The 27,061-nt window shown below is 46.3% G+C and overlaps 1 protein-coding gene across 2 annotated transcripts in view; it reads left to right on the plus strand.

Annotated features, from left to right (window-relative positions):
* SHANK1 (SH3 and multiple ankyrin repeat domains 1) overlaps nucleotides 1-27,061 on the plus strand; it is a 933,614-nt gene that overhangs the window by 497,415 nt on the left and 409,138 nt on the right. For both annotated transcript variants that reach the window (XM_077457204.1, XM_077457205.1), the window contains exon 5: nucleotides 9,382-9,490. In XM_077457204.1, coding sequence (XP_077313330.1) covers nucleotides 9,382-9,490 — 109 coding nt within the window. The remainder of the gene's footprint in view (nucleotides 1-9,381; nucleotides 9,491-27,061) is intronic.

Raw genomic sequence — 27,061 nt, forward strand, 5'->3', positions numbered from 1 at the left:
CCCCCACACACCATTACATACCCCCTCCATCTCCCCCTGGGGACAGGGACCCCTTCTCACATGGGGACAAGGATTCCCCACCTCCCCTGGGGACAGGGACCCCTTCTCACCTGGGGGCAGTAATTTCATCTGCCCTGGAGAAAAGGACCTCATCTCTTCTGGGGACGGGGATCCCATCCTGCCTAGGGACAGTCCCCCCAATGGGGCACCTAAACATTTAAAAAAAAAAAAAAAAACTACTGATACCAGTGGTGGAACTACAGGGCTCACAAAGGTCATACCTGTGACCACGCCCTGGAGTTCCACCGCCGGACTTGGACGGAAGGGCCCTGGCTGGGGTTCAGGGGGGCCCTTCATGGTTTCTTGCATTGGGGCCCTGAAGGTTCTAGTTATGCCACTGCCTCTCTGTATATACTGTACCCCTCTCTCTTTATATACTGTACCCTCTCTCTCTTTATATACTGTACCCCTTCTCTCTCTCTCTCTCTCTCTCTGTATATACTGTACCCTCTCTCTTTGCATATACTGTACCCCCATCTCTATATATACTGTACCCCCTCTCTCTCTCTCTCTGTATATTCTTTACCCCCGATCTGTGTATATACTGAACCCCTCTCTCTGTATATACTGTACCCCCTCTCTCTCTCTCTCTCTCTCTCTCTCTATCTCTCTTTATTTATACTGTCCCCCCCTCTCTCTCTCTGTATATACTGCACCCCCTTATCTCTCTCTTGCTTTGTATATACTGACCCCCCCTCTCTCTCTCTCTCTCTCTCTCTCGAGATATATATATATATATATATATATATATATATATATATATAATTATTATTCAGGATTTATATAGCGCCAACAGTTTGCAGAGCGCTTTACAATATGAGGGCAGACAGTACACTTACAATACAAATCAATACAGGAGGGATAAGAGGGCCCTGCTCGTATATATATATATATATATATATATATATTGCAACCCCCCTCTCTAATATATATTTTAACCACTTCAGCCCCGGACCAATAAACACCTTAAGGACCAGAGGTCTTTTTCCAATTTCGCACTGCGCTGCTTTAACTGGTAATTGCGCGGTCATGCAATATTGCACCCAAACGAAATTTGCGTCCTTTTCTTCCCACAAATAGAGCTTTCTTTTGATGGTATTTGATTGCCTCTGCGATTTTTTTTTTTTGCGATATAAATGGAAAAAGAGCGAAAATTTTGAAAAAAAAAGATATTTTCTTCTTTTTGTTATAAGAAAAATCGAATAAACTAAATTTTAGTCATACATTGAGGGCAAAATTTATTCAGCCACATGTCTTTAGTAAAAAAAATGTCAATAAGCGTATATTTTTTGGTTTGCGCAAAAGTTATAGCGTCTACAAACTAGAGTACATTTTCTGGAATTTACACAGCTTTTAATTTATGACTGCCGATCTCATTTCTTGAGGTGCTAAAATGGCAGGGCAGTACAAATCCCCCCCAAATGACCCCATTTTGGAAAGTAGACACCCCAAGGAAATTGCTGATGGGTATGTTGAGCCCATTGAATATTTATTTTTTTTGTCCTAAGGGATTGAATAATGACAAAAAAAATAAAAAAAATTTTTTTTTACAAAAAGTTGTCACTAAATGATATATTGCTCACACATGCCATAGTTATATGTGGAATTGCACCCCAAAATATATTCCGCTACTTCTCCCGAGTATGGGGATACCACATGTGTGTGACTTTTTGGGAGTCTAGTCGCGCACGGCACCCCGAAAACCAATCACCACCTTCAGGATTTCTAAGGGTGCAAATTTTTGATTTAACTCCTCACTACCTATCACAGTTTCGAAGGCCATAAAATGCCAAAATAGCACAAAACCCCCCAAAATGACCCCATTTTGGAAAGTAGACACCCCAAGCTATTTACTGAGAGGCATGTTGAGTCCATGGAATATTTTATATTTTGCCACAAGTTGCGGGAATATTACAAACTTTTTTTTTTTTTGCACAAAGTTGTCACTAAATGATATATTGCTCACACATGCTATGGGCATATGTGAAATGACACCCCAAAATACATTCTGCTGCTTCTCCTGAGTACGGGGATACCACATGTGTGGGACTTTTTGGGAGTCTAGTCGCGCACGGCACCCCGAAAACCAATCACCACCTTCAGGATTTCTAAGGGTGCAAATTTTTGATTTAACTCCTCACTACCTATCACAGTTTCGAAGGCCATAAAATGCCAAAATAGCACAAACCCCCCCCAAATGACCCCATTTTGGAAAGTAGACACCCCAAGCTATTTACTGAGAGGCATGTTGAGTCCATGGAATATTTTATATTTTGCCAAAAGTTGCGGGAAGATTACAAACTTTTTTTTTTTTGCACAAAGTTGTCACTAAATGATATATTGCTCACACGTGCTATGGGCAGAAGTCAAATTACACCCCAAAATAAATTCTGCTGCTTCTCCCGAGTACGGGGATACCACATGTGGGGGACTTTTTGGGAGCCTAGCCACGTACGGGACCCCGAAAACCAAGCACTGCCTTCCGGATTTAAATATAAAATGCTACCAAAAAACCTGTTAGCGATGGCAGGGATCAGGCCTGACTCTGCGATCGCTGCAGTTATGTGTTTAGTGTTTTGTAAGTGACAGTGATCGATCGATACTGCACTTGGGTGGGCTGGGCAGAGGGGCAAAACGCAGGTGCTAGCAGGTATCTGGGCTGATCCCGCTAACAATGCGTTTTTTTGGAACCCTAAACTGCTGGGGACGCTAGTATAGATCTGATCAGATCAGATATTGATCTGTTCAGATTCTATAGCACTACGGGAGGTGTATGCTTTGCGTGTGGGTGTTAGCGGTACTGGCACTAACCTAGCGCTGCCTGGGGCGACGCAGACCCTGACCCTAAAACCTAATTGATATCACCCGCCGGGTGATCAGGGGGTTAAACCTTTATTGGGTAATAAATGGTGGGTGCCCTCATGCTATAAAAAATAAAAAAACTAACCAGAGTCACCCGTAACATTTATACGGTGATCAGTGGTGAAAGGGTTAACTAGGGGCAATCAGGGGGTTCAAATTTTTATTAGGTAGTATATGGGGGTCCCTGGCGCTATATAAAAACCTGACGGGGAACCTAAATAACTAACTGGCTAACCAGCGTCACCAGTGACACTTATACTGTGATCGCTGGTGAAAGGGGGTGAAAGGGTTAACTAGCAGCAATCAAGGGGTTAAAACCATTATTGGGTAGTATATCGGGGTACCTAGCGCTATAAAAACCTGGCGGTGAACCTAAAAAAATAACTAGCTACCTAGCGACACTAGCGACACTGATGCAGTGATCAGAAAAATGATCGCTTAGTGACACTGGCAAAAGGGGGTGAAAGGGTTAACTAGCGGCAATCAGGGGGTTAAAACCATTATTGGGTAGTATATCGGGGTACCTAGCGCTATAAAAACCTGGCGGTGAACCTAAAAAAATAACTAGCTACCTAGCGACACATGCAGCGATCAGAAAAATGATCGCTTAGTGACAATGGCAAAAGGGGGTGAAAGGGTTAACTAGCGGCAATCAGGGGGTTAAAACCATTATTGGGTAGTATATCGGGGTACCTAGCGCTATAAAAACCTGGCGGTGAACCTAAAAAAATAACTAGCTACCTAGCGACACTAGCGACACTGATGCAGCGATCAGAAAAATGATCGCTTAGTGACACTGCCAAAAGGGGGTGAAAGGGTTAACTAGCGGCAATCAGGGGGTTAAAACCATTATTGGGTAGTATATCGGGGTACCTAGCGCTATAAAAACCTGGCGGTGAACCTAAAAAAATAACTAGCTACCTAGCGACACATGCAGCGATCAGAAAAATGATCGCTTAGTGACACTGGCAAAAGGGGGTGAAAGGGTTAACTAGCGGCAATCAGGGGGTTAAAAACATTATTGGGTAGTATATCGGGGTACCTAGCGATATAAAAACCTGACGGTGAACCTAAAAAAATAACTAGCTACCTAGCGACACATGCAGCGATCAGAAAAATGATCGCTTAGTGACACTGGCAAAAGGGGGTGAAAGGGTTAACTCTAGGGGCAATCAGGGGGTTAAATCTTTATTGGGGGGTGATAGGGGGCTACCCTGGACCTAACACTAACTGTCCTGACAGTTTTTACTGTCACAACTGACACTGAATGCATTGATCAGTAAAGAAATGATCAATGCAATCAGTGACACTGTGACTGGGGGGGGGGGAGGGGGGGCGGGGGGCGATCGGGGGGGGGATCGGGGGGGGTTTGTGTGCCTGTGTGTACCTACATGTCAGTGTAGTGTTGGTGCACACTTACTTTTACTCTTCTCCTCGTAGTCCGGTCAAAAAGACCGCCCCGAGGAGAATGACATCACTTCCTCCTTCCTGTGTAAACAATACACAGTGGGAGGAAGCTTCTCATTGGCCAGGAGCGATCCAGAGGGGGTGGCCGAAAACGAACGGCCATCCCCTCATCACGGAGCGCTCCTGGAGGGAACCGGACCGTCGTATCCAACGGGAGGGGGTCCGATTGGACCCCCCACCCGCTGGAAGGCAATCACGTACATCTACGTGATTGTGCCTGCCTGTGCCATTGTGCTGACGTACATTGGCAATACGGCGGTCCTGAAGTGGTTAACCCCCTCTCTCTGTGTATATACTGTACCCCCTCTCTCTCTGTATGTACTGTAACGCCCACACTGTATATACTGTACCCACCATCTCTGTATATACTGTATCCCCACTTTCTCGCTCTCTGTATATACTGTACCTCCTCTATCTGTATATACTGTACCCCCTATCTCTCTGTATACTGGACCCCCTCTGTTTCTGTGTGTATACTGTAATGCCCACTCTGTATATACTGTACCCACTCTTTTGCTCTCTGTATATACTGTACCCCCTCTATCTGTATATACTGCACCCCCTCTCTGTGTATATACTGTACCCCCTCTCTGTGTATATACTGTACCCCTCTCTCTCTCTCTGCATATACTGTATCCCCTCTCTCTTTGTATATACTGCAACCCCCCTCTCTATATACTGTACCCCTCTCTCTCTCTCTCTGTATATACTGTACCCCCTCTCTGTGTATATACTGAACCCCCTCTCTCTCTGTATATTCTGTGCCCCCTCTCTTGCTGTATATACTGTACCCCATCTCTCTCTCTCAGTATATACTGCCCCCCTCTCTCTCTCTGTATATACTGTACCCCCCTCTCTCTCTGTATATATTGTAACCCCCTCTCTCTCTGTATATACTGTACTCCCTCTCTCTCTCTGTATATACTGTACCTCCTCTGTCTGTATATACTGTACCCCCCTCTCTGTGTATATACTGTACCCCCTCTCTCTCTGTATATACTTTACTGCCATATCTCTCTGTATACTGGAACCCCTCTCTCTCTGTGTGTATACTGTAACGCCCACTCTGTATATACTGTACCCCCCTCTGTATATACTGTATCCCCACTCTCTTGCTCTCTGTATATAATGTACCCCCTCTATCTGTATATACTGTACCCCCTCTCTGTGTATATACTGTACCCCCTCTCTGTGTATATACTGTATCCTCTCTCTCTCTCTCTGCATATACTGTATTCCCCCTCTCTCTCTGTATATACTGCAACCCCCCTCTCTATTTCCTGTACCCCCTCTCTCTCTCTCTGTATATACTGTACCCCTTCCCTGTGTATATACTGAACCCCCTCTCTCTCTGTATATTCTGTGCCCCCTCTCTTGCTGTATATACTGTACCCCATCTCTCTCTCAGTATATACTGTCCCCCTCTCTCTCTTTGTATATACTGTACCCCGTCTCTCTCTGTATATATTGTAACCCCCTCTCTCTCTGTATATACTGTACTCCCTCTCTCTCTGTATATACTGTACCCCCTCTCTGTATATACTGTTAGGGATGGCCTTGCGGTTCGCCCGGCAGTCGGTTTGCGGCAAATTTTGCTTGTTCGTGATTTGCCGCTGTTCGCACCGCGGACATATGCATTTACATTGTGAAGAACTTTGACCCATGATGACACATCCATCATGGGGTACAGGACAGCCAATTGAAACATTTCAGCACATGGACAATTGGACATCCCCCTACCTTATAAATAGACCTGATCTGGCGGCCATTTTACATTCTGTCTTTTGTCAGTGTAGGGACAGGACGCTGTGTGGAGCAGGGACAGTCAGTTTAATCACTAGCTATTACTATTAGGTCCACAAAAGTCCTCTTAAGGACTGGTATAGGTGTAAAGTATATAGTGGTGTAATACACTTAGAATATACTTTCTTTCAAATATACAAAGTATATTCTGGTGCACTGGTTCTGACTGCCGTGCTGCTGAGTGCACTGCTGGCCGATTCTGCAGCTGTCTTTTGTCAGTGTAGGGACAGGATACTGTGTGGAGCAGGGGCAGTCAGTTTAATCACTAGCCATTACTATTAGGTCCACAAAGGTCCTTTTAAGGACTGGTATAGGTGTACAGTATATAGGGTTGTACACGTATAATATACTTTCTTTCAAATATACAAAGTATATTATGGTGCACTGCTAACTGCTGTGCTGCTGAGTGCTGACCGATTCTGCAGCTGTCTTTTATCAGTGTAGGGACTGCTGGTGTCAGTGCTCTCTATCTCGGTGCTGGTGTCAGTGCTCTCTATCTCGGTGCTGGTGTCAGTGCCCTCTATCTCAGTGCTGGTGTCAGTGCTCTCTATCTCAGTGCTGGTGTCAGTGCTCTCTATCTCGGTGCTGGTGCCAGTGCTCTCTATCTGGGTGCTGGTGTCAGTGCTCTCTATCTCGGTCCTAGTGTGGTGTCAATGCTCCCTATCACGGTGCAGGTTTCAGTGCTCCACTGACACCTGCACCCATCTGGCAGTGGGTCAAATGCACATAAAGAGTGGTCTTTTGGGTGTGGTGCCAAGGTACCGAGTGGTTGTCTTTAAATGCAATGACACAGTCCCGATCCCAGGGATGTGTTCATGGCAGCAAGTGGTCTCTACACTTGTCCAAAACTTCACAATCCACCTCATCAGTGCTCACCAGTACCGAAAATATCATGAAAAAGGAGGAACACATCCCTGGGATCGGGACCGTGTCATTGCATTCAAAGACAACCACTCAGCACCTTGGCACCACACCCAAAAGACTACCCTTTATGCGCATTTGACCCACTGCCAGATGGTATGTGTGTCCACCTCTGCTGGTAAGAGTACCTCATTAAGTATCCACATTATTGATGTTCTCCGTGTCATATGCACTACTCCCTTGTGCAGTCATCACCTCTGAGACACTACGTTTGATTCACATCTGGATTTAATTCCTCACATTGACTTACATTTTCTAGTTTTTACTAGTCATTGGACTTTTATTTGCACATTGCACTGTATTGTTCATCTTCTGATTTTTATGGTTATTACAAGCCTTAGCGCTACACATTTTTTGTTTGTGTTTGTATAACTTGGTTTGTTTGAGTGTTAGCAGCTACATAAATTTGTTTTTCTTTTTTTGGTCACTACCTTTTTTTTTCTAGGTTTAGCGTGGTGTTATCCCCCCTTTGTCTATAATTTTTTGGCTGATAATGGGGTGGTCATAAATTATTTGGCTGATCATGTTGTGGACATACTGTTTTGGCTGATCATGTGGTGGTCATAATGTTTTGGCTGGTCATAATGTTTTGGCTGATCATGTGGTGGTCATAATGTTTTGGCTGATCATGGGGGGGTCATAAATTATTTGGCTGATCCTGGGGGGGGGCATAATATTTTGGCTGATCATGGGGGATGTCAGCTTTTGTCACCTCCCACTCTAGTTTTGAACATTTCGCCAATCATTCCTTTGGGACAAATTTCGATGCAAAAATTACGATATTACGTGAACCATTCGGTGAAACATTCCACAAAGTAATAGCATAACAATCGGGAACAATCTGCACATTTTGGTATATTACTGTTTATGTAGTGTAAAAACTGTGGGAGGAGTTAGGGTGGTAAATTTGGCTATAATAATAATAAAAACTAGAAAAGCTACAATTTCTGGGGAAATTGTGTGAAGTGTTCTTGCCTCCACCTAATGGAGTGGGCGGAGTAACTGTTGTGTGGTTGGAGTGGCTGGAGTAACTATGTAAAGTGTTAAAAAGCTTAATATTTTAAAAAGTATAAATAGTAGTAAAAAAGTTGAAGAAGTCCCATCATTAGGTGAAAGAGCTGAACATTTTTTTTTTCCATAATTCTTTTTTCAAAAATTATTTTTTTCCAAAATGTATTTTTTTAATTATTATTTTTTTTATGGGGTGGTCATAATGTTTTGGCTGATAATGGGGTGGTCATAAATTATTTGGCTGATCATGTTGTGGACATACTGTTTTGGCTGGTCATGGGGGGGTCATAATGTTTTGGCTGGTCATAATGTTTTGGCTGATCATGGGGGGGTCATAATGTTTTTTGGCTGATCATGGGGGGTTCATAATTTTTTGGCTGATCATGGGGTTGTCATCTTTTGTCACCTCCCACTCTAGTTTTGAACATTTCGCCATTCATTCCTGTGGGACAACTTTCGCCACAAAAACAACGGTATTTTGTGAACCATTCGGAGAAACGTTCCACAAAGTAATAGCACACCAATCGGGAACAATCTGCATGTTCCGGTATATTACTGTCTATGTAGTGTAAAAGCTGTGGGAGGAGTTGGGGTGGTAAATTTGTCTATAATAATAATAATAATATATATGTGAGATAACAACAGTAAATGGTCTTGCTATGCAAGAACACTTAATCAGTGACTGTGTCTCTTTGGGGGGCCATGGTATTGGTTTATTAGTTGGTCAGAAATGAGCCTATGCTTCTTAGCAGTCAAGAGTTCCAATCTATACCCCATATCTTAAGATTGAGAAAGATATTTACAGAGGTACACACATGTTGGATCAGCGGTCTCAAACCTTTTTAGCACCAGGGATCAGTTTCATGAAAGACACATTTTCCACAGATTGGGAATAGGGTGGGGGTGGTTTCGGGATGATTGAAGTGCCACCTCAGATCATCAGGCATTCGAATATTTTAAGGAGCACGCAACCTAGATCCCTCACATATGCAATTTACAGTAGAATTCACACTCCTATGACTAATGCTGCCGCTGGGTAATTACTGTAAATACAGATGAAGCTTTGCTTGCTCTTCCACTGCTCACCTCCTGCTGTGCAGCCTGGTTCTTAACAGGTCATGGACTGGTACTGGTTTGGGGTACGGGGGTTGGGGCCACTATGTTAAGGTGACATTTAGTAATTTTAATGTATCTGATGTCGTAATTGAACATGTGCAAAGTAAAAACTGTCTGTGCTGTTCTTTTCCTTCACTACAGGCTGGTCTGAAGAAATTTTTGGAATATGTACAACACGGTTCTGCAGAGAAGGTGGCCAGGTTGCTGGATAAAGGCCTAGACCCAAACTATCACGATTCAGAAACGGGAGGTAAGTAAAATGACTGCAAATATACAAATGCCATATAGTGTGTAATATGAATTATCTATAGTTGGCTTTCTCACTTACGAACAACACAATCTAAGAAACAATGGGCATCATAGGGCTCATCAAGGTGTCTGGTCTAAAAAAAAATAAAAAATAAATAAATGCCCTATGGCCTACAGACCTACAGCCTTTAACCACCTCAATACAGTGCACTTACACGCCCTTCCTGACCAGACCAATTTTCAGCTTTCAGCGCTCTCACAGTTTGAATGACAATTACTCAGTCATGCAACACTGTACCCATATGAAACTTTCATCCTTTTTTCCACACAAATAGAGCTTTCTTTTAGTGGTATTTAATCACTAGTGGGTTTTTTATTTTTTGTGCTATAAATAAAATAAAATGTAAATTTTGTGAAAAAAATGCCTTTTTCTTTGTTTCTGTCATAAATTGTTGCTAATTAGTAATTTTTCTTCATAAATTTTGGCCAAAATTTATACTGCTACATATCTTTGGTAAAAATAACCCACATTAGTGTATATTATTTGGTCTTTGTGAAAGTTATAGAGTCTACAAACTATGGTACCAATCACTGAAAATTTATCACATCTGATCAGACCTTCAGTACATCAGGTGTATCTCATTTCTTGAGACACTAACAAGTTAGGAAAGTGCAAATACCCTCAAATGACCCCTTTTTAGAAAGTAGACATTCCAAGGTATTAAGTAAGTAGCATGGTGAGTTTTTTATTATTATTATTTTTTTACAAAATTGTCATATTATTGGGTTATTTCTCACACACAGCATATGCATACAACAAATTACACCCCAAAATACATTCTGCTACTCTTCCCGAGTATGGCGATACCACATGTGTGAGACTTTTACACAGCCTGGCCAGCATACAGAACACCAACATTGAAGTAGTACCTTCAGACGTTCTACGAGCAAAAATGACGCATCTCATTTCTCAACCACCTATTATAATTTTGAAGGCCCTGGAGTACCAGGACAATGGAATTTCCCATAAAATGACCCCATTTTGGAAAGCAAACACCCTAGCGTATAATCTGTGAGGCATAATGAGTCTTTTGAACGGTTCATTTTTTTCCAGAAGTTTTTGGAATATGTGGAAAAAAATGAAAACACATTTTTTTACACAAAGTTGTTAATTTATAAGATATTTCTAACACATAGCATGTATATAGCAAAAATTACACCCCAAAACACATTGTGCTACTCCTCCCGAGTATGGCGATGACATGTGTAGGACTTTTACACAGCCTGGTCACTAGGGATGAGCTTCGTGTTCGAGTCGAACGTACGTTCGACTCGAACATTGGGCGTTCGTGCGTTCGGCGAATTCCGAACGTTTTGGCCGTTCGCGTCAAAATTCGAGTGACGCGCGCGCGGACCACAATGCACTGCGTTGGCGCAGTGCATTTCTGTCCGATGATTGGATGCCTGTGGCCAATCATGGCTCTCCTCGCTGCCGGCGCTGCGATTGGCCAAGCATGCGGGGTCACAGTGCATGCTTGGCCAATCGCAGCGCCGGCAGCGAGGAGAGCCATGATTGGCCACAGGCATCCTGCCTGTGGCCAATCATAGCTCAGACTGTGTAGTGCACGCCCCACACTATATAAGGCCGCCTTTAAGGCGGCCTCCTGTAGTGTGTTACTTTGCATCTGAAGCAGTGGGTGTTCTGTGTACCTTCAACACAGTACACACCAATCGTTTTTGGCTGATTTCCTATCTTGCTGCTGTGTAGTGGTTGTTGTCTGTGCCCTGACTGCAGTATACACCACTATATTCACCTCACCTATATAGCTAGTGATCTAGCTTTAACCACTTAACAACTGCCCATTGCCGATTAACAGCTTCAGGGCGGTTGTTTAACTCAGAGAGGCCGTTAATTAACGGCCTCCCAGAATTCTGCTCTCGCGTGCCCCGAGGTGTGCGCACTCGAGAGCATCCGTGACCGCCGGGTCCATAGGACCCGGCGCATCACGGTAAACGGCCGCTCATAGCGGCCGTTTACCACGTGATTGCTCCGTCAAATGACGGAGTGATCACTTGGAAACAAACCGGCGTCATGTTATGACGCCTGTTCCTCCCTCCCCTTTCTGTACTGGTCGGTACAGCGGAGGGGAAAGAGATCGGTGTCAGCAGCGATGTGGGCTGCATCTGCAGTGCCCACATCGCTGCTCACCGAATTTAACCCCTCAATTCCCTGCCAATACTCTGCAATACCAGTGCATACTCTGCAGTACCCTGCCATTACTCTGCAGTACCCCGCCATTACTCTGCAGTACCCCACCATTACTCTGCAGTGCAGTACCCCGCCATTACTCTGCAGTGCAGTACCCTGCCATTACTCTGCAGTACCCCGCCATTACTCTGCAGTACCCCGCCATTACTCTGCAGTGCAGTACCCTGCCATTACTCTGCAGTGCAGTACCCTGCCATTACTCTGCAGTACCCTGCCATTACTCTTCAGTACCCCCCATTACTCTGCAGTAACCCCCATTACTCTGCAGTACCCCCCAATACTCTGCAGTACCCTGCCATTACTCTGCAGTACCCCGCCATTACTCTGCAGTACCCCCCATTACTCTGCAGTAACCCCCATTACTCTGCAGTACCCCCCAATACTCTGCAGTACCCCCCATTACTCTGCAGTACCCCCCAATACTCTGCAGTACCCTGCCATTACTCTGCAGTACCCCCCCAATACTCTGCAGTACCCCCCAATACTCTGCAGTACCCCCCAATACTCTGCAGTACCCTGCTATTACTCTGTAGTACCCCGCCAATACCCCGCCAATACTCTGTAATACCCTGCCATAAATTGCCATACCCAGCCATACTCGGTGATACCCTGAAGTACCCAGCCATAGACGCCCCCCACCCCTCACCGCCCTCTGGTGCTTCTACCAACTCGCCAGTACGATCAAAGCCAGAATCTTTTTTTTTATTTTTTATTTCAGGCTTCCCAGCCTAGAGGTGAGATGTGGGGTCATATTGACCCCCCAGATTTCACTGTAAAGAGGACCTGTCATCCCATATTCCTATTACAAGGGATGTTTACATTTCTTGTAATAGGAATAAAAGTGATCAAAAATATATTTTTGGGAAAAAAAATGTCAAACTAAAATAAAGTAAAATGAACAATAAAAAAATAAAATAAAAATTAAAGCGCCCATGTCCCCATGTGCTCGCATGTGCCACACATGTGAGGTATCGCCGAGAATGTTCGAGCGAGAGCAATAATTTTAGTCCTAGACCTAGACCTCCTCTGCAACTCAAAACATGTAACCAGTAAAAAAATATTTAAAGCGTCGCCTATGGGGATTTTTTAAGTAGCGACGTTTGGCGCCATTCCACGGGCATGTGCAATTTTGAAGAGTGACATGTTTGATATCTATTTACTCAGCATAACTTCATCTTTCACTTTATGCAAACATTGGGCTAACAAGTGGTTAATAATAGAGCTTGCAGTCAGTAGTGTTAGGAGATAGTGCGTGCTGTCTGCGTGCTCTGTACCCAGTACATACCGCTATAATATAGGGCAGGCCCCTACTTTCAAACATCCAACTTACAAACATCTCCTACTTGCAAACGCAAGGAGACAGCAGCAAGTGAGATGAAAAAAGAAGGACGACAAAACAAAATTATACAGGGGTGATAACCCTTCCCTATGTTTTCCAAAAAGCTTAAAGATATTTTTTTTGACTGGAGCTACACTTTAAAAATGTACCGAAAATGACAAACAGATTCAACTTAACACAACAAACCTACACAGTCCCTGTCTTGTTTGCACCGCCTGTATACTGCTGTTCTGAGTATATAGGGCCTGGGGGCCACACGCATTTCCTTTTTTTAATATGGGTACGGGGTTCCCCTTAATATGTGTACAAGACCCACATAGGCTGGTAATGGGCAGGGAGGGCTACCCATGCCATTTTTCTGAATGATTTTCAACCATATTGCAGGAACCAGATATAACATTAAAACCGCAAGCAGTTTTAAATGGTGTTATTTCCGTTTAATGTCATTTTGTGCAGGGACTGTTCTAAACACGGGAAACACGTGGCACTTCACAGGCATACTATAGACACCCCCCAGGCACCATATCTAAAGGAATATTTCACTTTTTTTTTTTCACTTTAATCGTCATTAAAATCACTGCTCCCGCCAAAACGGTAGTTTTTAAAACTTTTTTTTGCAGTGACCCATGTCCCCTGAGGCAGGAGGCAGGTCGCCAAACCCTTTTTAGCACACTATCTTGCATATTAGCCGTTAAAATTAGCACTTTCCAATTCGAACGTTCGAGTCCCATAGACTTCAATGGGGTTCTAACGTTCGTACCGAACGCGGGGGTCGTTCGCAAGTTCTGGTGCGAACCGAACATAGAGGCCGAACATTGAAGTAGAACCTTCAGGCCTTCTAGGAGCATAAATGACACATCTCATTTCATTCCTACCTATCACACTTTTGAAGGTCCTGGAGCACCAGGACAATGGAATTACCCACAACATGACCCAATTTTGGAAAGCAAACACCCCAACGTTTATTATATGAGGCATGGGCTGCAAATAGGTACTTGGGTACTCTGATGCGCTGCAGATAGGTACTCTGATGGCCTGGTGACAGGTACTTGAGTACTCTGATGGCCTGGTGACAGGTACTCGGGTACTCTGATGGCCTGGTGACAGGTACTCGGGTACTCTGATGGCCTAGTGACAGGTTCTCTGATGGCCTAGTGACTGGTATTTGGGTACTCTGAAGGGCGGTGATAGGTACTCAGGTACTCATATGGACTGTGACAGGTACTCGGGTACTCAGATGAACTGTGACAGGTACTAAGATGAACTGTAACAGGTACTCGGGTACTCAGATGGACTGGGACAGGTACTCAAGTACTCTGATGGACTATGACAGGTACTCTGATGGACTGTGAGTGACATGTAATATGAGGGGTGGTGACAGGTCCTCTTTATTGGGGGGGGGGGCAATCAGTGTGATTAGTGTGCACTGTAAGCGGTAACGAGATGTTACCGCAATCTCCTCCTCACACCCGATCGGTGTATGGGGAGGAGGAGAACACGGTAACATCTCGTTACCGTGGCTTCTTTACATTTTAGTGATCGGCTGTGAAATGATCACAGCCGATCGCGTGGGCAAACAGCCAGCCAATGGCTGTTTACCAGCGTCGGTGACGAGCAGTGTTCCCGGGAAACACGCCGCCACCGACGTGCACGCTTAGCTCGCTTGCGATCGCAAGCATGCGCCGTGCACAGTGGGGGTGTGACCATCTGTGATCGTCTGTGACTTCATCACGGCCGATCACATGGTAAACAGCCATACCCAATGGCTGTTCGCCCCCTTAGGTGGCGAGCGGTGTCTCCGTGGCACGCCGCCACCGAAGAAACAGGGATGCGCACACGATCACGCGCATTCCCTGTTTAAACGGGAGGACGTCATATGACGCCCTCTCGCCACAATAGGTCCGCCGCCTGGCCGTCATTTGACAGGGAAGTAGTTAAACATGCTTTTAAGGTGTATCTAACGGCTCATACACACCTAATTAATTCACTTATATTGGCGTAGGATATTTCTGGCTGCGTGCATAGAAAAATTTAACTCAATGGTCACAAAGTTCTTCTGTTTAGCCATATGTTTAGATGCGTAAACTTATTTTAAAATTCTTCTTTACATGTCTACACATGGACATGGGTTTGCATGTGTTTAGAAGAGTACATGTGTAAATTATTGACAGGAGATTCAGGTTTTTGTATTCTTTTTTTACATATCGTAGGTTTGCCGATGTACAACGTAAATGTACTGTAGTTGTGTACATGGGTCCTACAATATAGATGTAGCACCCTTCTAGTTGGGCTACTAGGGAAATGTAACTTTCGGCTTGCTCTGTAGTCAGAGGAGTTGGATTGTCTGCAGTGGCGCAACTAGAACCTTCAGGGCCCTGATGCAAGAAACCACGAAGGGCCCCCCTGAACCCCAGCCAGGGCCCTTCCCTCCGAGTCCGGCGGTGGAACTCCAGGGCGTGGTCACAGGTATGACCTTTGTGAGCCCTGTAGTTCCACCACTGGTATCCGTATTTTTTTTTTAATTTTTAGGTGCCCCACTGGGGGACTGTCCCTAGGCAGGATGGGGTCCCCGTCCCCAGAAGAGATGAGGTCCTTTTCTCCAGGGCAGATGAAGTTACTGCCCCCAGGTAATAAGAGTCCCTGTCCCCAGGGGAGGTGGGGGTCCCTGTCCCCATGTGAGAAGGGGTCCCTGTCCCCAGGGGGAGATGGAGGGGGTATGTAATGGTGTGTGAAAGATGGGGTCCTCTCACTCACCATGACCGAACTGTAGGCCGTGCACTCATCCATGTTGGCCTGGGCTCCATCCAGTGTGCTGGACGGGCGATCAGCATATCTCCCAGAAAGACCTTTCATCATCGGTTTATGACGGGGGAGGAGGGGTCTGGCAGACAAGCCTGCAGTGTCGTTCCGGGAAGCCGGATCTCATAGGGCTGAACTGCACCTGTGTGCTTAAAGTTTGTTTACCCGGGAGAGGTATGCAGTGCAGTGTGGGCCAGACTCAGGGGGGGGGGGGGGGGCGGGACTCTGGCAGGGGAGAACAGACATCGGACTGAGCGGCAATGCATGGAGCAGGCGAGGGGTACTCTGAGGAGCCGGCTGAGGACACAGGTCATGCGGGGAATGCACAACTAAAGAGCAGCCAGTGCAATAGTCGAGCATGGAGCTCTGATAGTCACCCTCCACCTCCAGCCACCCGTGTGCATGGTGCACTGGTACCCCTAGCTGCCTATGCTGCTGTCAGCCATATGTAGAGGGGGCTGCCTGGGCCCCCTGCATCACAGGGCCCAGTTGCGGTCGTGACTGCTGCACCCCCTATAGTTATGCCCCTGATTGTCTGCTTTGGGATTGATTCCTTCCCCCTAGTTGTGTTGAGAAACTTCCAGTGCTTGGGGCGGGAAGGTCAGATCCTCAGCTTGAATATTCATTACCCTCTGACCAATCCCTGGGGAGGTGTGCCCAGTAGATGGTCAGAGAAGGTGATAAATAGGCAGGAGTCTGGTCAGACAGTGCTCGTGCCTTTATCCTGAGGATGGACTGTTGGTGCTTCAGCGGGGCTGCTTGCCCATGGAGCCATCTAGGACTGGCTGCTGGAATAGTGCTATATACAGAACTCTCAAATTCTGTATCTCTCTAATCGGGTCTGTGAGTTGAGCTTGGTTACTGAGCTGCAGTACCCATGATCCCCAGTTATGGATAGAGGCTGTTCAAGTTATTCCTGGACCTGTTCAAGATTGTGTCTACTTTAATCTGACATAATGACTGTGCTGCCATTAGAAAGAGGTGTCCTCAGCCTGTATTTGCACTCAAGCATTTTGAAGTATCCCATTCCCCCTTTTCCTCCAAGTTACAAGTTAAAAGTTTTCATAAATAAAGAAAGATAATACATCCCCATGTCTGACTATTGAGCCAGATTGCGTGAACTGTTGTGGTGTGCCTGGCTGCCTCCGCACGGTATAGGAAAGAATCCATCGGCCCCTTTGGGGTTAAGCACTACATAGTTTACTGTAGCTAATCCATAAAAAACTTTAGGATTTATGGCGCTGAACACAGTCTTTTTTATTATTATGTGCATGATCCCTAAGGCAGTTTTTTATAGAGTGTGGAAGGAGTAGAATGGAGTAGAATGTGGAGTTTTTATCGCTGCTGTGTTCCCAATAGAAATATTCTTCTTTATTTGTCCTAGTGACCAACATAATGTGAGTGAAAGTAAGGATATATCAGATATAGGAAATCTTCTAATGGGAACATTTATTTTGGTGATATTATCTAAGAGAATATGTAGGCAGGCCCTACTGCGACTGAATCACTGTACACTCTTCTAGGGGGCCTGCTACAAGACAGGGCTGTCCAGGGCCTACCTCTTTGCCCACAGTCGCATCTCAGCACATGCAAAATAATAGTTTTCTGCCACATGTTCATGAAAGGCAGATTGTAAACTCTTAACTCACCATTCTCTGGTCACCAATAGCAACGACTCACACTGCTTGGGAACACTTACTGTGCAAGGCCTCAGGTCTTCCATGTGGTTACAGGATAGGGTTTAGATAGTCCAGCCAAACACCTGAGGCCCATGTGACACACGGGCCCAGGTTAATTGCAGAGTAGGGACGAGGCGAACACCCCCCGGTTCGGTTCGCACCAGAACTTTCGAACGGACCCCAAATTCGTACAAACTTTAGAACCCCATTGAAGTCTATGGGACTCGAACGTTCGAAATTAAAAGTGCTAATTTTAACGGCTAATATGCAAGATGCTGTCCTAAAAAGGGTTTGGGGACCTGGCTCCTGCCCCAGGGGACATGGGTCAATGCCTAAAACATTTTTAACCTTCCTAGCGGTAATCCCGAATCTGGCTCGGGTTGGGATTTTCATTACAGGAGCGGTAACCCAGAGCCAGACTCGGGATCGCATCGCTCGATGCAGGGGAGGACACAGGGAGAGTTACTCACCTTGTCCCCTGGATCCAGCGATGTCCGCCGCGCTGTGTGATCGAGCTGTCCTCCGCTCGATTCACAGTGCCGAATGCCGCCGAGCTCTGTTCCCTGCGGCGTTACGACGCACGGGAGCGGAGAACGGCGGCAAATTCAAAAAAGTTAAAACACACAAAACACACACAGCACTGTAATCTTACAGATTACAGTGCTGTATTAAAAAATACACACCCCCTTTGTCCCTAGTGGTCTGTGCAATGCCCTGCATGCACTTTTATATTATAAATACTGTTTTTTCTGCCTGGAATTTGGAGATTGTCCATAGCAACCAAAACATGTCCCTTTTTAATTTTTTTGGGGGATTTGATTACATTATTGAATAATTTTTATTATTCTTTATTATATTATAAACTTTATCATACCCGGGATGTCCGCTAGACTCTGGTTTGAAGAGATTTCAGAGCGTTATTCCTAAGAATTACAGGACTACAAAATAAAAGCCAAATTTCCATGCAAAATAATTGTACCGCTTTCAGCACCTTATTCCAGACTGAATCATACCGCCAGGGAGGTTAAAAATGGCCTTTTTGGCGTGAGCACTGATTTTAATGACGATTAAAGTAAAAAAAAAAAGTGAAATATTCCTTTAAATATCGTGCCTGGGGGTGTCAGTAGTATGCCTGTGAAGTGCCACGTGTTTCCCGTGTTTAGAACAGTCCCTGCACAAAATGACATTAAACGGAAATAACATCATTTAAAACTGCTTGCGGTTTTAATGTTATATCTGGTTCCTGCAATATGGTTGAAAATCATTGAAAAAAATGGCATGGATAGCCCTCCCTGCCCATTACCAGCCCCATTGGGTCTTGTACGCATATTAAGGGGAACCCCGTACCCATATTAAAAAAGGAAATGCGTGTGGCCCCCAGGCCCTATATTCTCAGAACAGCAGTATACAGGCGGTGCAAACAAGACAGGGACTGTGTAGGTTTGTTGTGTTAAGTTGAATCTGTTTGTAATTTTCAACTGGTACATTTTTAAAGTTTAGCTCCAGTCAAAAAAACTATTTTTAAGCTTTTTGGAAAACATAGTGAAGGGTTATCACCCCTGTATAATTTGTTTTGTCGTCCATCTTTTTTCATCTCACTTGCTGTTGTCTCCTTCCGTTTGCAAGTAGGAGATGTTTGTAAGTTGGATGTTTGAAAGTAGGGGCCTGCCCTATATGCTCTGCAGAAATGGCGGAACAAGGTGTTGGTTTTGCCACAACATTGTAAGCCCTCAAAGTGACTCTTGGTGGGCGCTGGAGCGCCCTGCTGTGAACGATTATATCAAGAATTGTAATTACATGCCATTGTTGAACAGTGGTAGAAAAATTGACCTTTGGTGGTTGTGGTGCTGGTGCCACAACACTAGTTACTCTGGGTGGGCACAGGAACGGCCCTCCTGTGAAATATTATATCAAGAATTGTAATTACATGTCCCTGTTAAACAGGGGCAGAAAATTTGAGCCTTAGGCACTTGTGCTGGTGCCACCACACAGCAACCTCTCCCATATACTCTAGTTTTATTGCAGGAATTAGCCCTGCTGCAAAGCATTGCATCAAAAATTGTAATTAAACGCCCCTGTTAAACAGGGGCAGAAAAATTGGGCCTTAGGCACTGGTGCCACGGCACTGCAACCTCTCCCATATACTCTAGTTTTATTGCAGGAATTAGCCCTGCTGCAAAGCATTGCATCAAAAATTGCAATTGAACGCCCCTGTTAAACAGGGGCAGAAAAATTGGGCTGATGGCATCACCCAGAACCAGAAATGTTCTTCCAACATATCAGCGGAGGAGGAAGAGGATAGACAATCAACATAACAGGACAGTCACTCAGCATCAGCATAGGCAGTCTTGAAGGGATGTGATATTTCCAAAAAAATTATTCGGTTACATCAGCTTCAGGTGCTTGGTAGCTGTGGGTTATCCAAGACTGATTCATCTTTATGAAGGTCAGTCGATCAACTGATTCGGTGGACAGGCGCACCCTGTGATCGGTAACAAAGCCACCAGCAGCACTGAAGGTGAGTTCCGAAAGAACGCTGGATGCAGGACAGGCCAGTTGCTCAATTGCATACTGTGCAAGCTCTGGCCAGTGATCCATCCTCAAGACCCAGTAAGCCAGAGGATTTTCGGTGGGAAAGGTGTCCAAGTCTGACCTTGCCCCTAGGTATTCCTGCACCATGTAAATCAGACGCTGGCGATGGTTGCTGGAACCGATCATACCTTGGGGCTGCGGACTAAAAAATTGTCTGAACGCATCAGTCAGATGGCCACCTTCTCCACCGCTCCTTCTGACCGATGCCTCAGCAACACGTTGTCCAGGACCAGGAGTTTGTAACCTCCCAGTCTCTGGGAACGCGTTGCACAGACCTTTCTGCAAGGCCTCCCGGAGATGTCTTATCTTCTGCTCCCTCTGCGATGGCAAGATAAGGTCGGCAACCTTACCCTTGTACCGTGGATCAAGGAGAGTGGCCAGCCAGTAATGGTCCCTCTCCTTGATCCGAAGAATACAAGGATCCTTCAGCAGGCTTTGCAGGATCAGGGAGGCCATGCAACGTAGGTTAGCTGAGGCATTCGGTCCGGAGTCCTCTGGGTCACTAAGGACAACATGATCTGCAGCTACCTCCTCCCAGCCACGTACAAGTCCATGGGTTTCTTGGGACTGTAAATCATCCCTACAAGACTGCTGCTGCTGCTGATGCTGAGTGCCAGCCTCCACCTCCATGCTGACATAATCATCCTCCTCCTCCTCTTCCTCCTCCTCATCCTCTTCCTGTGTGATGGGTGGCACAGCAGGAACACTGTCTGGATAAAGGGGGCCTTGAGAGGCAAGGAAGTCCTCCTCTTCCTGCCTCTGTTCTGCCTCAAGTGCCCTGTCCATTATTCCATGCAACGTATGCTCCAAGAGGTGGACAAGAGGTACAGTGTCACTGATGCATGCACTGTCACTGCTCACCATCCTTGTGGCCTCCTCAAACGGAGACTGGACAGTGCATGCATCCCTGATCATGCCCCACTGGCGTGGTGAGAAAAAACCGAGCTCCCCTGACCCTGTCCTGGTGCCGTAGTCGCACAGGTACTCATTGATGGCCCTCTGCTGCATGTGCAGCCACTGCAGCATGGCCAACGTTGAGTTCCACCTGGTGGGCATGTCACATATAAGGCGGTTCTTGGGCAGGTTCAACTCCTTTTGGAGCTCAGCCAGCCGAGCACAGGCATTAAATGATCGGCGGAAATGCACACAGACTTTCCTGGCCTGCTTCAGGACATCCTGTAAGCCCGGGTACCTGCCCAAGAACCGCTGCACCACCAGGTTAAGGACGTGAGCTACACAGGGCACATGGGTCAGTTGTCCCTGTCGGAGGGCGGAGAGGAGGTTGGTGCCATTGTTGCAAACCACAATTCCTGGCTTAAGCTGGCGTTGCGTCAACCACCTTTCGGCCTGCCCCTGCAGAGCTGACAAAACATCCGCCCCAGTGTGGCTCCTGTCCCCCAAACAAACCAGCGCAAGCACGGCATGGCATAATTTTGCCTGCGTACATGCGTAGCCCCTGGAACGCCTACGGAGCACCGCTGGTTCTGAGGACAGAGCACTGGAAGAGGCCATGGAGGAAGAAGAAGAGGAGGGGGTGGAGGAGAGAGGTGTGTCACAACCAATAGTAGCATTTTGGAGGTGTGGTGGCGGAACAACCTCCAACACTACTGCACCTTGTCCTGCATCCTTCCCAGCTGCCAGAAGAGTGACCCAATGGGCCGTGAAAGACAGGTAACGTCCCTGTCCATGCCTGCTGGTCCATGAGCCAGCGGTAATATGCACCTTACCGCTGACCGCCCTGTCTAGCGAGACAAGGACATTGCCTTCCACATGCCGGTAGAGAGCCGGAATCACCTTACGTGAGAAAAAGTGGCGTTTGGTGACCTGCCACTGAGGAACCGCACATTGTTCAAACTCACGGAAGGGGGTCGAGTCTACCAACTGAAAAGGCAGCAGTTGAAGTGCTAGCAATTTAGCCAAGCTAGCATTCAACCGCTGGGCATGTGGATGGCTGGGAGTGAACTTCTTTCGCTGGTCCAGCAGCTGGGGCAGGGACATTTGCCTGCTATAATCGGATGTGGGTGTACTGCTAGCAGAGTGGCTGGAAGCACTTGGCTGTGACACACCTAATTCTACACCTTCATTCCTCTCAGAGCAGGTTTCAGAGAGGACTGAAGGTCTAGTGGGGTTAGAGATGCCAGCTGATGAGGAGCAAGGAGAGGTCCGCTTTGTTCTTTGGTGTGGGTCTTTGAGGTACGCTTGCCAACGAGCTGCATGGCAGGTCAACATATGTCTGGTCAAGCATGTGGTGCCCAAACGGCTGATGTTTTGGCCACGCGAGATACGCTTGAGACATATGTTGCAAATAGCAGCGGTGGGATCTGATGCACTCGTCTCAAAAAAGGCCCACACCAAAGAACTTTTAGAATAACGCGCAGAGGCAGCGCCCTGCACAGGCGGAGCTCTGCGGTGTGATTCAGTCGGTGTGCTGCCCCTAAGCTGGCCCCCGGAGGGCATCCTGCCTCGTTGGACATGTGCCTCCTCCTCCTCCTCCTCTCTTCTACCAGGCACCCACGTGGAGTCAGTGCCCTCATCATCCCCTCCCTCTTCATCGCTGTAGCAAACCTGGCAGTATGCTGCAGCTTGTGGAACATGACTGCCAGATTGCTGTCCTTCTTGAGCATCCCCTCTCTCTGCATTCACGCTACTGCCTTCCTCTAGCTGAGTATCATCATCAGAGCCTACAAAACACTGGGCATCCTCCTGGAGCATGTACCCAACACTGTGCTCAAAGAGTTCAGGAGACTCCTCAGGAGGACGTGGTGGGTCTAGGGAAGGAGTCACCGATGATGACATTGAGACGAGGGAAGACGATGCGTTGGCAGCTGCTTTGCTAGTACCCTGAGACTGGGTGAGAGAGGATGAGGAGGATGAAGAGGGCTTGGTCATCCACTCTACCAAGTCGTTGGCATGTTGCGGCTCAACATGTCCAGCTGCCGAAAAGAAGGACAAGCGTGTCCCATGGCCACATGCTGATGATGACGATGCACCGCGTCCACGACCAGCACTGTTGTCTCTAGACACAGAGCCTGCTTGCCCTCTTTTATTGGCTCGCGCCTGTCTGCCTCTCCTTGCTGGCCTTCCAGACATGGTAATGGCCTGAAGGGAGTTGGGTAAAACAGCAATTGGGTAGTGTATATTGTGCTGGAGGCACACAACACCCACTAACTCCTGCAGATGCCTTTTATATAGAACACCAGCAATAAAGGGTAGATAAAGGGGTATACTGTACTGGAGGCACACAACACCCAATAAGCCCTGCAGATGGCTCTATTAGAGAACAGCAATAAAGGGTAGATACAGGTGTATATTGTGCTGGAGGCACACAACACCCACTAACTCCTGCAGATGCCTTTATTATAGAACACCAGCAATAAAGGGTAAATACAGATGTATACTGTGCTGTGCTGGAGGCACACACAACTTCCAATAACTCCTGCAGATGGCAAATGGCTCAAATAGAGAAGAGCTATGTAGGTGGATATAGCGGTGTGTACTGGGTACAGAGCACGCAGACAGCACGCACAAGCTCCTAACACTGACTGCAAGCTTTATTATAAAAGATAGTTATATCGCAAGCTATATAGAATATAGCGGTGTATACTACGGTCAGGGCACGCAGACAACAACCACTACAGAAGAGCAAGATCGAAAAATCGGCCGATAACGATCGGTGTATACTGTGTTGAAGGTACACAGAACACCCACTAACTGCTTCAGACGCCAACACACTACACAAGGCCGCCACGCTGGCGGCCTTATATAGTGTGGGGCGTGCACTACACAGCCTGAGCTATGATTGGCCACAGGCATCCTGCCTGTGGCCAATCATGGCTCTCCTCGCTGCCGGCGCTGTGATTGGCCAAGCATGCGCGGTCACAGTGCATGCTTGGCCAATCATGAGCCAGCAATGCACTGCGCCATCGCAGTGCATTGTGGGCCGTGAGCGCCACACGAATTTGGCGCAAACGGCCCATAATGTTCGGAATTCGCCGATGTTCGAGTCGAACGTATATTCGACTCGAACACGAAGCTCATCCCTATTGCAGAGGGCTACATGATGGGGTCAGCTCCTCACCGAGAAGAGAGTGACTTCATCCCCTGACAACCACCAGCCCCAACCAGCCCCAACCTGATTTGGTTTGCACCACTTCAGTAATCATACTGACCCTGTACCTCACTTTGTATAGCCTACATGAGATGCACCTGTCCAACACTGTGGCCTGTCTGTTTTCCCAACTAATACCTTCAATGGTAGTTGGCTTCCACTTGAATCACCATACTTCAGCTAGAGGCTCAGTTCAACTCTTTTATTGAAGAAACTTGTGTATCTTCACAGATAAAAATACAAAAAAATGTCTGTTTGCAATAAATGGTTTCCATTCTTTGTCCTATAGCAAGTCTTTTCCATAATCAGTAGTATACCTCAGCCCTAACTTGGTATCAATGGAGCCCACTCTGGGGTTAGAAAAAAACAGACTGTGTCTCATATTTCCATGTCTTTATCCTGGCAGCTCCACTCCCATCTGCCAACTCCTCCCTATACTCCAACCCACAAATTTATAGAGTCCAGCCAAGAAAGGAAGTGAAACCATCTCACTTACTGGAAATTTTAGGGCAGAATTCTGCTTTAAAGGAGCAATAAATAAACCCATGCCTACAAGTAATCTTCTTTCACTTTTTGTTGTGTCTTGAGACAGACAGTTTAGAAAAGGCTCCCCAATGTAACACCTACAGCAAAAAGTCAGGGTTCAGACAGGGTTCACATTAGTATGACAAACGCTCCGACATTGGGAGCTCATGTCACATGACATGTGAAAATCAGTGTTTCCCTATGGGAGCCATCCTAATGGTCCCACACAAGTCGGTCTGACTTTGAAAATGCTCCCTGCACTACTTTGGTCCAACTTTGATCCTACTTCAGCCTATTGAATATCACTGAAGTTGGATCAAAGTCAGATCGCCGTCTTGACTGATCCAACTTTGGCATGCGACTTTGAGGATCTTGAAGGAGTACTCCACGCCAAATAAAAAAAAAACCTGCATGGCTTCTCCCTCCAAAAGCATACCAGGCCCTTCGGTCTGGTATTGGTTTTAAGGGGAACCCCCATGCCAAAAAAAAAACAGCATTTTGGTCCCCCCAAAATCCATACCTGATCCTTATCTGAGCACATAGCCCGGCAGGTCAGGAAAGGGGGTGGGGACGAGTGCCATACCAGGCCGCATGCCCTCAACATGGGGGGGTGGGTGCTTTGGGCAGGGGGGCCCTGTGCACCCCACCCCAAAGCACCTTGTCCCCATGTTGATGATGACAAGGGCCTCTTCCCAACAACCCTGGCAAATGGTTGTTGGGATCTGCGGGCGGGGGGCTTATCAGAATCTGGAATCCAGATCCTGGCCCCCCACCCTATGTGAATGAGTATGGGGTACACTGTACCCCTACCCATTCACCTAAAAAAAAAAAAGTGCCAAAAATAAAACAGGTTTTTAAAGTAATTTATAAGGCAGCTCCGGCATCTCTTGCATCTTCTTCTCCCCTCTCTGGCTCTTCTGCCTCCTCCGCTGGTGTCTTCTGCCTCTGCTGGTTATTCTCCCTTCTCCGGGTTTTCCCCGCTCTCTCTCTGGTTCTTCTCCCTCTGTCCCCTTTCCGCTGTCTTCTGTCTCTACCGGGTCTTGGAAAGAGTTAGAACTTCCCAGGTTTTTATTTGTTGGGGAGATCATTCTCATGATTCTGATATTGTCTGCCTGGACTGGATGTGAATGAAAATTTCTCCTACAGGGACACAGACAGTAATGGTATCACAGTTTAGTAGCATGAGTTAAAAAGGTCTGTTTTTTTATTGCCGTGTGTCCTGAATGAAGAGATGTCTCCTCCCCTATGTGGTCACCATGACTGGAATCTCTTCAATGTCCCCATTACTACGCTATTAAAAAAAAGACAAGTAGACAGGTAAGAGTTCCATTTTAAACATTTTCTTATATTTCTCAGGATCTTTGAGCTTGCGTCCTCGGGGTACCTATCTAGTGCAGCCTTTTTTCAGGGGTCCTAGTTGCCCTATCATATTCAAAACCCTATACACCCCTGGTACTTGGAGTGGGATTACTGCCTTGTAAAGGGGCCGTGCTGCCAATTATCTTTGGTGCCAGTCCCATGTTCCCAGTCTTTGTCTCCTGCAGCATTTTCCCAGTATCTAATCACTCTGCTAGTGGTTAGATATTGGGAAATCCAGTCCCTTTAAACTTGCAATAACTTATGGAAAATTGAGAATTTTCTTAGTTGTCCCTCCAGCAATTAATCTGGCTGTTATAAACTAAAATAAAAGCTCAGTGCTTTTTCTTTTTTTTCATTTTTTTTTTGTTGCAGTGTGCATGAGCCCTAATTATGAAACTATGTAACTATATGTAAGTTCAACTCAAAGTGCAAAACAAATAAACAGTATTGAAGTCCATACAAAAAAAGTGTCTTTTTGTAGCATACAGAACTGCAGTAAATTCAAAATCCAAAGTGCTTCTTATTTTCCACATCTGCTTCACCACATGTGAAATCCATTCCCCTTATGGTTCAACACTCACCAACTGCTTTTGCCATCATTTTACTGATTGGCAAAACAATGGAAACTACCACCATAAGTAGATAAGCTCATTTGCCTTTAACCGCTTCCTGACCGCCTCACGCCGATATGTGTCGGCACAAGGGTGCGTACAGGCAGAATCACGTATCTGTACATTGCCCTTTAAGGGGCGCGTGCCCACGGGAAGCTCTGTGAGTCGGGTCGCGGGTCCCGCGGACTCGATCGCTGCGACGATACCCACAATCGCCTCATGGAGAGGAAGAACGGGGAGATGCTAAAGTAAGCAAGCATCTCCCTGTTCTGCCTAGCAACAGTGACACTG

Source organism: Lithobates pipiens, unplaced genomic scaffold (genome assembly GCF_037356315.1).
Source record: "Lithobates pipiens isolate NorthernLeopardFrog02 unplaced genomic scaffold, aLitPip1_a1.2 Scaffold_27, whole genome shotgun sequence".
Classification (NCBI taxonomy): Eukaryota; Metazoa; Chordata; class Amphibia; order Anura; family Ranidae; genus Lithobates; species Lithobates pipiens.